Source organism: Ranitomeya imitator, chromosome 2, assembly GCF_032444005.1.
Source record: "Ranitomeya imitator isolate aRanImi1 chromosome 2, aRanImi1.pri, whole genome shotgun sequence".
In the NCBI taxonomy this organism is placed as follows: Eukaryota; Metazoa; Chordata; class Amphibia; order Anura; family Dendrobatidae; genus Ranitomeya; species Ranitomeya imitator.
In genome coordinates, this window is record NC_091283.1 from 36721374 (window position 1) to 36734692 (window position 13319).

At 49.5% G+C, this 13319-nt stretch overlaps 1 protein-coding gene across 2 annotated transcripts in view; it reads left to right on the forward strand.

Annotated features, from left to right (window-relative positions):
* The window catches only part of VARS1 (valyl-tRNA synthetase 1), a 45136-nt gene that overhangs the window by 16512 nt on the left and 15305 nt on the right, over window positions 1-13319 (forward strand). For both annotated transcript variants that reach the window (XM_069746478.1, XM_069746479.1), the window contains exons 15-23: window positions 43-146; window positions 608-766; window positions 1003-1093; window positions 1262-1367; window positions 1549-1619; window positions 12068-12193; window positions 12352-12456; window positions 12549-12617; window positions 12755-12833. In XM_069746478.1, the coding sequence (XP_069602579.1) occupies window positions 43-146; window positions 608-766; window positions 1003-1093; window positions 1262-1367; window positions 1549-1619; window positions 12068-12193; window positions 12352-12456; window positions 12549-12617; window positions 12755-12833 (910 nt within the window). The remainder of the gene's footprint in view (window positions 1-42; window positions 147-607; window positions 767-1002; window positions 1094-1261; window positions 1368-1548; window positions 1620-12067; window positions 12194-12351; window positions 12457-12548; window positions 12618-12754; window positions 12834-13319) is intronic.

Here is a 13319-nt window from a genome sequence, read left to right on the forward strand (position 1 = left end):
TTCCTGATTTTCATCATTGTTAAATGTTGCTTCCTGAATTAGGGAATGAAGCGTTTTGAGGCCAGGAAAGCCGTCTTGCAAGCTTTGAAAGATAAGGGATTATTCAAGGAGATAAAGGACAATCCTATGGTGGTCCCTATCTGCAGGTAATGACCCCTTTTTAAAGTTGCTTATTTTCGTTTGGTCAGCAGCTTTTTCTCTTGTGCTCCCCGAATTCGGCTGATTGTTCATGTGTTGTCAGTATAGAGGGGACACCTGGGAGAACATGGGGATCAAGTGTGAAAACGCAATGTGCCGATCATTCTCCTCCTGGACATCATCAGTGGGGGGAGAACTGTGAGGCTTTCATTCAGAGAAGATAAATGGAGGGTTCAGGAAACTATGGCCTTAAGGGGTCTTAAGACCATGGGGTCTGACAATCTATATAAAAAAATAAATGCTTGCCTACCGGACCTCTGCTGCTCCTCAGCACTGCTTCCTGTGTCTCCTACCAGTCTCCATGTTTCCTCCTCCCAGTAGGGGACATTATACGATCAGTGACCAGTCGACAGCTATGACCTTTTGTTTTCATTTGGTGTCCAAGCTCTAAAGTTTTTTTGTTTTTTAGTCGCTCTAAGGATATTGTGGAGCCTCTCCTAAAGCCTCAGTGGTACGTGCAGTGTGACGCGATGGGCAAGAAAGCAGCCGATGCCGTCCGGGATGGACACCTGTCAATCAAACCTGAGTTCCACAATAAGACTTGGTTTAGTTGGATGGACAATATCAGGTGGGTGTCGTGTCTTGTGGCGGATGGTTGTGATCTCTCTCTGTACTGACATTGATAAAGTTAAGGGTAGTAGTTGGCACTAGACACATATATTGCATGCAGTTGGCATCAGAAGGGGCTATACAAATATGTCATTAGTAGTAAATCATCCTCACCCTGCCATTAAAACCAGCTCTGAAATATCATTGCACCCTCCAGTTTTCTCCCCTGACATTGAATTCCTTTTTGATTTGCAGAGATTGGTGCATTTCCCGGCAGCTATGGTGGGGTCACCGCATCCCGGCTTACTTTGTCACTATTAATGACCCGTCTGTGCCCCCCGGAGAGGTGAGCGGGCAGGACGGCTGCGTTATGCTCTCAGGTTGGGCCGTAGGTGGGCTCGCTGTAGTAGCCGCTGTACGGCAGGGGGTTAATCTGTGACTATATTACAGCCTAATGTGACTGCGCTTAGTGTTGGTGTATTTCACATATTGACCCCGCTGCTCGTCTGTGCAGGATACTGATGGCAAGTACTGGATCAGCGGCCGATCAGAGGAGGAGGTGAGGGCCAAAGCCGCCAAACGGTTCAATGTTGCTCCCGCAAAGGTGTCACTTAAGCAGGGTAAGTCATCATAGAACTCGCCTTATTGGCAGTAATATATGTATGACATATGGTATAATAATAATATGATATTAAATATGAGAAAGTATTCATACATAATTTGTTGATTCGTTCACAAACGGGTTCTCTCGATATGTCGCCGCCGCTCCTCATTCTACACACGTCTATGTTTGTGCTGCAGATGAAGACGTCCTCGACACCTGGTTTTCCTCTGGAATTTTCCCATTCTCCATCTTTGGCTGGCCCAATGAGGTAAGGAACCATAAAGACTGCAGCACGATGTTGAAAGGGGGATTCTCGTTATTTAGGGACATTCTGACGAGTGGGGAAGAGGGTTCGGTGTCTGTATGATAAGACTGGGGGTAGTAAAACCAATTAGAGCGAATTTGTTCGGATTCGGTCGCCGAATCTGAATTTGCCATATTTGTGCCATATTGTTACCCTATTCGTGCCTAATGTATGTTTTGTTGTTCGGTTCCGATCATATTCTACACCCATTAATTCTAATGACGTTCGGCTGTGATCGGCAAATATTGCAAAAAACAATATTTTTCCATCATACATGACGGCACCACGAGAGAGGGGATCCGCCCATCAAGGAAAGGAAACCTTCAAGATAAAAGGGGCGGCTCCTCTCCACATCAGTTGGTTTCCTGTCCTTGACGGGGAACCCTCAAGATGGAAGACATCTGATGAAGATTGAAGAGGATGCCGGGATCTGGGTCGGGTGGATTTGGGCAGGCGCTGTCTGCTGCACCCGTCACCAGATACCCGTAGTCGCCTCGGGGGTCAATGTATACCATGCCCCCCCTGAATGAAGCATGGCCACAGCCCGCGAGGCGAATGCCCGGGTGAAGTTGGAGCCTCGGAGGCCTTTCCTTTTACCAAAAAAAAAAAAAAAAATCCACCTGCCAATTGTCCTCGGAGGTCACAAAGGTGCTCCCTCCCTGTTGACTATGGTGGCCATGCAGCCTGTGAGACACATCGGTGCCCAGGCTAGGTAAGGCTCCTTGGAGGTTTTATGCCATCCCTGTTGAGCACTGCAGATGGTCCCCCCAGCCCACCCCCCTCCTCTTCCCCCCTCTCCTTCCCCCCTCTCCTTCCTTCCTGGATCGGTACCTGAAACAAGCGGAGAGGTGTGGAGCGGTATCTGACAGCATGGTTCTGGAGGTGAGCGTGGCGTGTCGGACGGAGGGGACACTGCAGAGTTTCCTGCCTGGCCGGCGCCATGATCCCAGGAGGCGGCCGCGCGTGCGCACATTGCTGGGCAGCAGCGCTCGGAACGTTTGTGCAGGGCACTGGGGCAGGAGGACAGGAATCTTCGGCGCGCACCGGAAGTAAGGGCCGGATGCGCGCCTGGAAGGTGAGTGCATGGACGCTGGAGGGCGACAGAGCAGCGCGCACCGGAAGTAAGTGCAGGGTGCGCGTGCAGAACCCAGCGGTGGCACTTGGGTCAGAGGCAGGATCAACCAGGTGAATGATTAAGAGCACGCCCCGGAAGTAGTGCCAGGGGCACGCTTTGTTTATACAGCAGCATTGCGCTAGCGGTGGCAGATGCAGGATCAACCAGGTGTTTGATTACATGCACGGAGGTGGTGCAGGCACGATCAGCCAGGTAGTTAATTGGATTAAATACACCTGGTGCTGAGCAGCCAATAAAGGCAGGATCAAGCAGGTGATTCATTAAAAAAAAAAAAAAAGGTGAATCTATTTAAACGAGCTAGAAGTGCTGCCCTGTGTCACTAAAACCAGGCCAGGTTGAAGGTGACTACTCTTGTTGTGTGCTGGTGTGTATAATGGAGAGTTTCTCGCCAGAGCATTTGATGCCACAGCAAGAGGTGCAGGAGAGGCGGTCTCGCTCAAGCGAAAAGAGCCAGACCCGCCATGGCAGCAGCAGAAGCCGCTCGGACAGTATACGGCATACCAAGGAGGGGTCCCTAGTCTCATTGGGAGACACGGAGAAAACCAGCCAACCTCCGGATCCGGTACCCGTACTTTGAAAACGTCCGAGTGGTGAGTGAACTACGAGAAAGTCCAGCACGCTAATGTCTGTTCTTATCTCCTCTCTCCCCTCTTTTCTTACATACATTGCGGGGTGGAGTATAGAAGGTCACCAAAAAGTATAAGACGAAGACTAAAAATAGAGAATGTCCCTTATGTAAAAAGCCCTTAATATCATCTTGGGGTAAAAGACTGTGTCAGGACTGTATTAACCAGACTGTGGCGGAGGAAACACCCTCCTTTACGGACAGTCTAAGATCTCTGATTCAGTCTGAAGTCTCTAAGTCCGTAAGAGCATTACAGACGGCTGACACAGATGCCAGATCTAGGGACAGATCCAGCCCCTCTATAGCATCCCAAAGGGATTCCTCGGGGTCAGAGCAGGATTCAGATACGGCCCGCTGTTCTGATAGTAGCTTGGAGGAGGAAGACACTTTTCCAGCTGAGGCTACAGATAAACTTATTAAATCCGTTCGCTCTACCATGGGGCTGGTAGATGAGAAGGCCAAAAAAACAGCCCAAGAACTCATGTTCAGTGGCCTACAAAAGAAAAAACGGAGGTCATTCCCTGTTAACAATCAAATACAAGAACTGATTAAAAGGGTATGGCAAAAGCCAGAAAAAAGGTCCCAAATAACTACCTCCCTAAAAAGAAGGTATCCCTTTGAAGAAGAAGCATCCTCATCTTGGGACAGAGCCCCAAAAATTGATGTGGCGGTCTCAAAAGTGGCCAGGAAGTCCTCCCTGCCATTCGAGGACCTAGGTTCTCTAAAAGAACCTCTGGACAGGAAGGTGGACAGTTCCCTGAAGACAGCTTGGGAAGCCTCAGCGGGAGCACTAAGGCCAGCTATCGCAGCCACTTGTGTCGCCAGATCCCTTAAAATCTGGATAGACAACCTGGAGAAACAGGTGGAGCAAAAAGTTCCCAGGGAAGCTATTCTAGAGTCACTTCCAACCATGAGGGCAGCGGCTATGTTTCTAGCTGAAGCATCTGCAGACTCTGCTAGGCTGGCAGCAAAATCAGCAGCGTTAGCTAACACTGGACGCCGTGCCGTATGGCTTAAATGCTGGCCGGGGGACACTCAGGCAAAAATGAAGCTTTGTTCTTTGCCTTGTGAAGGAAACTTCCTGTTCGGACCGGCATTAGATGAGGTATTGGAGAAGGCCGGTGATAAAAAGAAGAACTTTCCAAAACAGCCATTTCAGCCCTTTCGTCGCTCCTTTCGTAGAGGCCAAAAGTTCCGAAGGCAGCAATACAGAGACCGGGACAGGAGCAACCTGGACAAGCGACCCAGGGGAGGAAAGGGCTTCTATTTCGGCAAGTCCCCCAGAGACACCAAAAAACCCTCCCAGTGACGGTCCTTCTCAGGTGGGAGGGAGGCTCTCACTTCCTTCCAGCCTGGGAGAGGATCTCCTCTAGCATATGGATCCGGCAGATCGTAGAATCAGGCCTAAAGCTAAAATTTCACCACTGGCCTCCAAGAAGATATATGCAGACCCCGGTACAGTCCTCCCAAGAAAAGCAAGACAGTCTGGAGGGGGAAGTAACATCACTCCTAGACAAGCACGTCTTAGAGGAAGTTCCTATAGAGGAAAGGAGGGAAGGATTTTATTCCCCTCTTTTTCTCATAAAAAAACCGGACAACTCTTGGAGGACAATTATAAATCTAAAAGGCCTCAACAAATTTCTTGTAGTACCATCTTTCAAGATGGAAACCATAAAATCGGCGGTGAAACTTCTCTATCCCCAGTGCTACATGTCCGTCCTCGACCTCAAGGACGCTTATTATCACGTCCCAATCAGACAACAAGATCGTCAGTTCCTCAGAGTGGCAGTTCAGATGGGGTCCCAGCTGCGTCACTTCCAGTACAGGGCTCTGCCCTTTGGGATAGCAACCGCCCCACGCGTATTTACGAAGCTGATTGCAGAGGTCACAGCACATCTCAGGGAAAAAGACACTCTAATAATTCCCTACTTGGACGACTTCCTGATAGTGAGAAAGAACTTTTCTCACTGTCAGGAGCAGGTCAGGATAGTGATGGACACTCTTCAGACATTGGGATGGCAACTAAATCTCAAAAAGTCCAAGCTAGAGCCGGCAATGATCCAGAATTTCCTGGGGATAACGGTAGACTCCGTGGCACAGGAGTGTCACCTCCCAGAAGAAAAAGAAGGAAAAATCAAACAGATGTTATGGCCACATTAAAAAAACCGGAGATGACTTTAAGAAGGGCCATGTCGGTGTTAGGGTCCCTAACCTCCTGCATACCGGCAGTAAAATGGGCCCAGTTCCATGCAAGAGAACTGCAATGGTGTGTGCTGCAGAACGACCGAGAACTTCAGGGACAGTTAGAGCAGAAGCTCATTCTCCCGCTCTCTGTACTCCAATCACTCAGATGGTGGTTACAGATAGTCATCCCCCAGAGGAGTTCCCTAGACATTCACAGCCTCCATGATAATCACAACAGACGCCAGTCCATGGGGATGGGGAGCTCACTCAGACACACTATGGGTCCAAGAGCCCTGGGCTCAAGAGGAGAAAGATCTATCCTCAAACGAGTGGGAGCTCCTAGGAATAGAAAGGGCGCTAGAGAGATTACTTCCGCACTTGGCAGGGCATCACGTGAGAGTCCTATCGGACAACCAAACAGCGGTCGCATACGTGAACCACCAGGGAGGCACCCGCTCTCGGGCACTGATGCACATAACCACAAGACTCATGTCTCTAGCTGAAAGGCACTTCCTGTCATTATCGGCCCTGCATATCCGAGGTGTGGACAACATAAAGGCAGACTTTCTAAGCAGGAACCACTTGAGGCAAGGGGAATGGTCCCTAAAAAAGTCCGTTTTTCAACGGATAGTGCACATGTGGGGAAAACCCAGGGTGGACCTCTTTGCCTCAAAAGTCAACAAGAAAGTCCAAAAGTTCTGCTCCCTGAACCCTACAGACAGGCCGTTGGCAGTAGACGCCTTCACCGTAGAATGGACGTCAGGACTCCTGTATGCCTTCCCACCGATATGTCTAATCCCAGCAGTTCTGAGGAAGATCAGGGAAGACAAGGCCAGAGTAATTATGATCGCTCCCTTCTGGCCGAAAAGACCGTGGTTTTACTGGCTGAGAGTGATGTCAGTGACGGACCCGTGGGTTCTCCCGGAAGACCAGGACCTTCTAACTCAGGGTCCCTTCAACCACCCGCAGAACTCCGGGCTTCATTTGACAGCCTGGCATTTGAGCGGTTGTTACTAGAGAAAGAGGGGTTCTCAGCTGGGTTAATATCCACCTTGCTCAGCAGCAGAAAACCAGTAACGACCAAGATCTATGGGAGGATATGGAAGAAATTCCTGTCCAGCTCCGGGCCAATGCGGGAAGGGGAGGTCCCGATAGTGGCAATACTGGAGTTCCTGCAGAAGGGCTTAGATCTGGAGTTAGCTGTTAGTACCCTCAAAGTACACATTTCAGCCTTAGCAGCCCTATTCAACTGTGACCTGGCAAGTAATAGGTGGGTGGTGAGGTTCATCCGAGCCTGTAGTAGAGCTGACTCTGTTCCATCTTCTACTCCTCCACCATGGGATCTAAATCTGGTGTTAACAGCTCTGACAGAAAGCCCCTTTGAGCCGTTAAATACAACTTCTGATAAAATACTAACATTAAAAACAGCCTTGTTAGTGGCACTTACATCGGCCCGTAGGGTGGGGGACTTACACGCGTTGTCAGCTGACCCCCCCCCCTTACACACAAATTTTGGATGATAGGGTTGTATTAAAATTAGATCCGGCATATCTCCCCAAAGTGGTATCGAGATTCCATAGAGCTCAGGATATAACCCTACCCTCTTTCTGTTCCAATCCTAGTAACAAGAAAGAGGAGAGACTCCATTGCTTAGACGTCAGGAGATGTATCCTACAGTATCTAGAGAGTACAAAATCCTGGAGGAAACAGAGGGCTTTATTTGTTTTGTTCCAGGGGTCAAGGAAGGGCCTTAAAGCCTCAAAACAGACTATCGCTAGATGGGTGAGAGAGGCCATTATTCTAGCATATAGTAGTACAGGCAGGGTTGTTCCACAGGGTCTGAAAGCCCACTCCACGAGGGCCATGGCGACGTCGTGGGCGGAGAGAGCAGATGCTACCATCGACCAAATCTGTAAGGCGGCCACTTGGTCCTCTCCGTCTACTTTCTTTAAACATTATAGACTAGACCTATCTGCTACCTCTGATTTCACTTTTGGGAGAAGAGTGTTACAAGCAGTGATCCCTCCCTAAAGAGAATACAAATCTCTGTAACTCTCTCGTGGTGCCGTCATGTATGATGGAAAAACACGGGTATTACATACCTGGTAATGTGTTTTTTCATGAGACATGACGGCACCCTTATATTCCCACCCTTTTGATCACGTCATTAGTTGGGTGCATTATTAGCATTTTTTGTATTATACACTCCCTGGGGTATCGGTGAATAGAACCGTATAGGATGTGTTATTTATGTGTACACTAACCAGCGGAGTTCCTCTCGTACTCTGTAAAACAACTGATGTGGAGAGAGGAGCCGCCCCTTTTATCTTGAAGGTTTCCTGTCCTTGATGGGCGGATCCCCTCTCTCGTGGTGCCGTCATGTCTCATGAAAAAACACATTACCAGGTATGTAATACCTGTGTTTGCTGCCGATCGTATTCGGAACCAAATCCGACAGTTCGCTCAACTCTAGTACCGATCAGTAACTTTAAGGATATGTTAGCATTGTGCCATCACTTACTATGGTTGGAAAACCGCTTATAAAAAGAACGTGTCATAAGAAAATGAGTGTTTTTTTTTTTTAAATGTTTGTTTTTTTTTTGTTTTTTTTTTCTTATCACTTATTTAAAATAAAATCTTGCACTTTTTACACCATCCACTAGGCCTCATATTAGATTCCTACTTTCTGTTCTTCACATCTCTATATATAATCTCCAGTTGGGATTTCCGGCCGCTGTCCCCGAATCCCATAAGGCACCGCGGCAGTGTCACTTGCACCTGTGCAAAAATACAAAAATGCAGAGGGATGATATAGAAGAGATATGTTGGAAAGCGCAAATGGTGTCCGCTGCTCCTGTCAGCACCACGAAGCTTGCACAGATGTTAATTTCACTGCACTCCCGATGCCATAGCATCCGGCCTATTTCTAGTGCGTATTATAATTAATAGTCTGTCCCAGACCCTTTTGTTTGTATAGAAGTATCTGGGCAAAGGGAGGAGGAGGTGAGCTCTACGTTTTAGAGGAGGAAATTAGAAAAAAATTGAAGTAAAAAATGTAGTAAATTCTGTAATAATGTCCCCTATCCTGGTATGTGTGCGTGTATGTATATGTGTGTCTATCTATCTATCTATCTATCTATATCCCCAATCCAGGTATACATGGTCCCAGAGGTGTATCTAGGGTTTCTGGCACCCTGGGCAAGAATTCAGTTTGGCGTCCTCCCCCCCTCACCTCCCCCAGGCCATATGCGATTTGCACACTCAGTCATGTACCGACGAGCTCCTCTCTCTAATGCTCTCAATGTTCAGTGAAAAACTGAAAGAAGCAGAAGAGAAGCTCGTTGTCACAGGACCACAATTATGAAAATCGCATATGAGTTAAGTGTCCATGTGACGACTACTGGAACCTGCAGAGCTGAATCCTGACATCGCAGCTTCTGAATTCTCACAACGCATGCACTGCACACTACTAGGATTCTCCCTGGCCGGTGGACGGTCATGTCAGCACAAGTATGTGATTTGTATACTTCTGACCATACTCCGACTAGACGTGCCCGACCTCGCTCAGTTCATTTTCATTGAGTGAGACCACACATGTCTAGTCAGCACGTGACCGCATGTATGTAAATCGCCAGCACGAGAGAATCCTGACAGTGTGCAGTGCGCACTGTGAGAAGTCAGAAGTCTGCAGTCACAAAGAATGACTGCAGACTCATTACAAACCTGGACATTGCCTTTAATGCTCCTAACACAAATAAAAACATGAGAATTAGTCAGTATCACAAATAACATTTACATCCAGGTACCTTATAGATGATGTCATCTCTGGAGCCGTTCTCCTTTTCTTCATCTTGTCCAGACCCCATGATGAGTTTTCTCATCCACAGCCGTCTCTGCAGACCTCCATCTTCTCCGCTCTTTTGCAGAAAATCTCCACATGACGCCCTTAAAGATACAAGTGTCATTATAATGCTCCTGTATAAAAAATTGCTCTTCACTATATTGTCTGCACAAAATATGACCCCCACACTGTCCCTCTTATGGTACATGCTCTTCACACTGACCTCTCATTTCCATACCGGCCCCCTTTTCACACTGTCCTCTCATACTGTGTCCCCCTATAGGGCCCAGTATTTATACTGTACTCTCATCAGACCCCCCTCCTTGGTATACTGTCCCCTTCTGGCTGTGCCCTTACACTGTCCCCCATGCTACGCATGCACACATACTTTTTTCACATCGCTACTCATACTGTGTCTGCATACATTCCCCCATTTGCTCCCCAAACTGTCTGCACCCATCCCCCATACTGTTTCCTCATATATGCCCCACATCTCCCCCTTTGCTCTTCATTTTGTGTCCTCAAATCTCCCCCACACATTAAATCCCCCCATCCCCATGACAAATCTCCCCCCACACACATTCAATCCCCCATCTCCACTCCAATTCTCCCCACACACAATAAATCCCTCATCTCCACTCACATTAAATCCCTTCCCCACAATAAATCCCCCCATCTCCACTCATATTAAATATCCACCATCCAATAATAAATCCCCCCATTCCCACTCACATTAAATCCCCGGGCTACACCTTCGGTGTCTTCAGCTCCACTAGAGCACTTGCCGCCGATCAGCGTCTCTGACTCTGCTCTGCAGCGCAGGTGAGTGACGTCAGCAGCGTGATCACATGACCTGATCACGCTGCTGGCGTCTCTCTGACCCGGCAGTCAGAGCTTCAATTGTACTTGCGTCTCAGATGCAGTACAATTGAACACTGGGAGCCGGCGCGCTGCAGCTTCTATGTGCCGGCTGTCAGCTTGACAGTCGGCACAGAGAACAGGTGACTCCCAGTGCGGTGGGCGGCAGAATGCAGCCGCCGGGGGAGACACTGCGGACCGTCGCTTTAGGCGGCCCGACTGCGCCCCCCTGCCGGCTGCACCAGGGGCACATGCCCTGGCTGCCGAGATACGCCACTGCATGGTCCCCCTCATCCCTATCCTGGTATGTATGGTGCCCTCATCCCTGTCCTGGTATACTTGGCCTCCTCATCCCTGTCCTGGTATACTTGGCCTCCTCATCCCTGTCCTGGTATGCATGGTGCCCTCATCCCCATCCTGGTAGCCACGGCCTCCCTCATCCCCGTCCTGGTAGCCACGGCCCCCCTCATCCCTAGCCTGGTAGGCACGGTCCCCCTCATCCCTAGCCTGGTAGGCACGGTCCCCCTCATCCCTAGCCTGGTAGGCACGGTCCCCCTCATCCCTAGCCTGGTAGGCACGGTCCCCCTCATCCCTAGCCTGGTAGGCACGGTCCCCCTCATCCCTAGCCTGGTAGGCACGGTCCCCCTCATCCCTAGCCTGGTAGGCACGGTCCCCCTCATCCCTAGCCTGGTAGGCACGGTCCCCCTCATCCCTAGCCTGGTAGGCACGGTCCCCCTCATCCCTAGCCTGGTAGGCACGGTCCCCCTCATCCCTAGCCTGGTAGGCACGGTCCTCCTCATCCCTAGCCTGGTAGGCACGGTCCCCCTCATCCCTAGCCTGGTAGGCACGGTCCCCCTCATCCCTAGCCTGGTAGGCACGGTCCCCCTCATCCCTAGCCTGGTAGGCACGGTCCCCCTCATCCCTAGCCTGGTAGGCACGGTCCCCCTCATCCCTAGCCTGGTAGGCACGGTCCCCCTCATCCCTAGCCTGGTAGGCACGGTCCCCCTCATCCCCATGGGCGTAGAGAACAGTGAATATTCATTTCTCTTTAGCAGCGGGCACAGGAGTTAGCAGCCTCAGCCGGCTCCTGCCTCCTGTTACCCACAGGTCCCCCGCTGCCGATTATCCCCCCCACCTCCCCAGCCGGTACATCCGGACTATGACTCACCCCACCCCATTTTCCTCCAAACTTTTGGAGGAAAAAAGTACACTATCTAGTCTGGAACAATACTGTAGGTCTTTTTTATGATGTCACATTCCCATAATATTGGGTCATCTAATGGCAGTCGGTGTACTAGCTGTCATGGAAGTGGCTGTACATGTATTTTTTTTTTATTTTTTTTTAACGGCCTTCGACTCGGTTTCAAGCCATGAGTACTAGGCTGATTGCTTTGTATGACGATCGATCTTGTGCAAGCCAAGATAGGTCCACCAGGGTCTTCTATATCTATGTCTTCCTCTTCGCCTTCATCCTTCTATTCTTCCCTCCATGATGTCCTTCTCCAGTGATTGCTCTCCTCGTATTATGTGTCCGTTAGTACTTTGGTGATTCTTGCTTCCAGTGACATGTTTGGCTTGGTTAGCTTGTTCTTCTGGACCTCCATGGTCTTGGTAACCTCCATCTGCAGCACCTGGAGGCATTGATTGTTCTTCGGTCTTGTTCCTTTATCGTCCAGGTCCATCCATACCCGGCAGCACGTACACGACGTCCTATTCATTGCTCGCATCCTCGCTGTACTGGATAACACATACTTATTTATGTCCCTTAGACGGAGGACTTACAAGTTTTCTACCCTGGCACTCTCCTGGAGACTGGGCATGACATCTTGTTCTTCTGGGTGGCCCGAATGGTGATGCTTGGCCTTACCCTAACAGGAAAGCTTCCCTTCAAAGAGGTGTGTACCCCACTGACACCGATAAGCTACGAAATCAATAAAATTAATTTCTATGATTCAGGGAGTTGAGCTCTGAAGCATACAGAATTGTGAACGCAGCTCTGACTGCAAAACGGACTGTTCATAAAGTGACGGTCTCCATCCTCTTGTCCTCTCAGGTTTACCTCCATGCCATCGTGCGTGATGCCCATGGCCGTAAGATGAGTAAATCCTTGGGCAACGTCATTGACCCTCTGGATGTGATCAAAGGGATCACCCTAATGGTAAGGAAATGGCGGGGACGGGAGGAGGGTGCGGAGATGTCACATAGACCCTCTCGTTGTCTGTCTCATTAACCCTTTGTCTGCTCCCTCAGGGTCTGCATGCCCAACTGCTTGACAGTAACCTTGATCCCGCCGAGCTGGAAAGGGCCAAGGAAGGACAGGTGAGCCCGGATCCAGACTGCGGCCCTTGTACGATGTTCCGTCCACCATCTATGCGTGCCAATGGTTTCTCTATAAGGACCTGAATATAATGTTTTTCAAGAAAAATGTTTGTTTGTTTTTTTGTTTTAATTCTTAGAAATCGGATTACCCCATGGGGATCCCTGAGTGCGGGACAGATGCTCTGAGATTTGCTTTGTGCGCTTATACCAGTCAGGGTAAGTGTAGCGTTAGCAAAATCCTATACTTAACTACTTGCGGGCCACCCTGTGTCTTAAAACATCAGGCTGGTGACTCTGCAAATATGTTTTAGAAGGTGTTTGCAGAGTCGGAAGCTGCAAGAGTGGGGAGCTGACAGTCAGAGGCGGTCGGACTTCACATGGAGCAGGCAGAGATGGTTTATTACCAGCTCTGTCCTCCTGATCGCTCTACACAGCACAGAACAAACGCTGTGAATATAGGCCAGGCAGAGCCGGCCACGCTTCCTCCTCCGAGCCTAGTGATCGTTAGATTGGCGGGAGCAGGATCTGTGGTGTGCCGGCAGAGTCAGATCGGCTCCGAGGGGCAAACTGGAGGCGGAATTTGCCCTGTAACTGGGGCTGTTTTGCCGGTTACAAGGAAAACCAGCAAATACAAAAATGGTATTGGATGCTCCCCAAACGTCTTTTTTATGATCTTATGGGGGAAAAAACATGAAAACAACA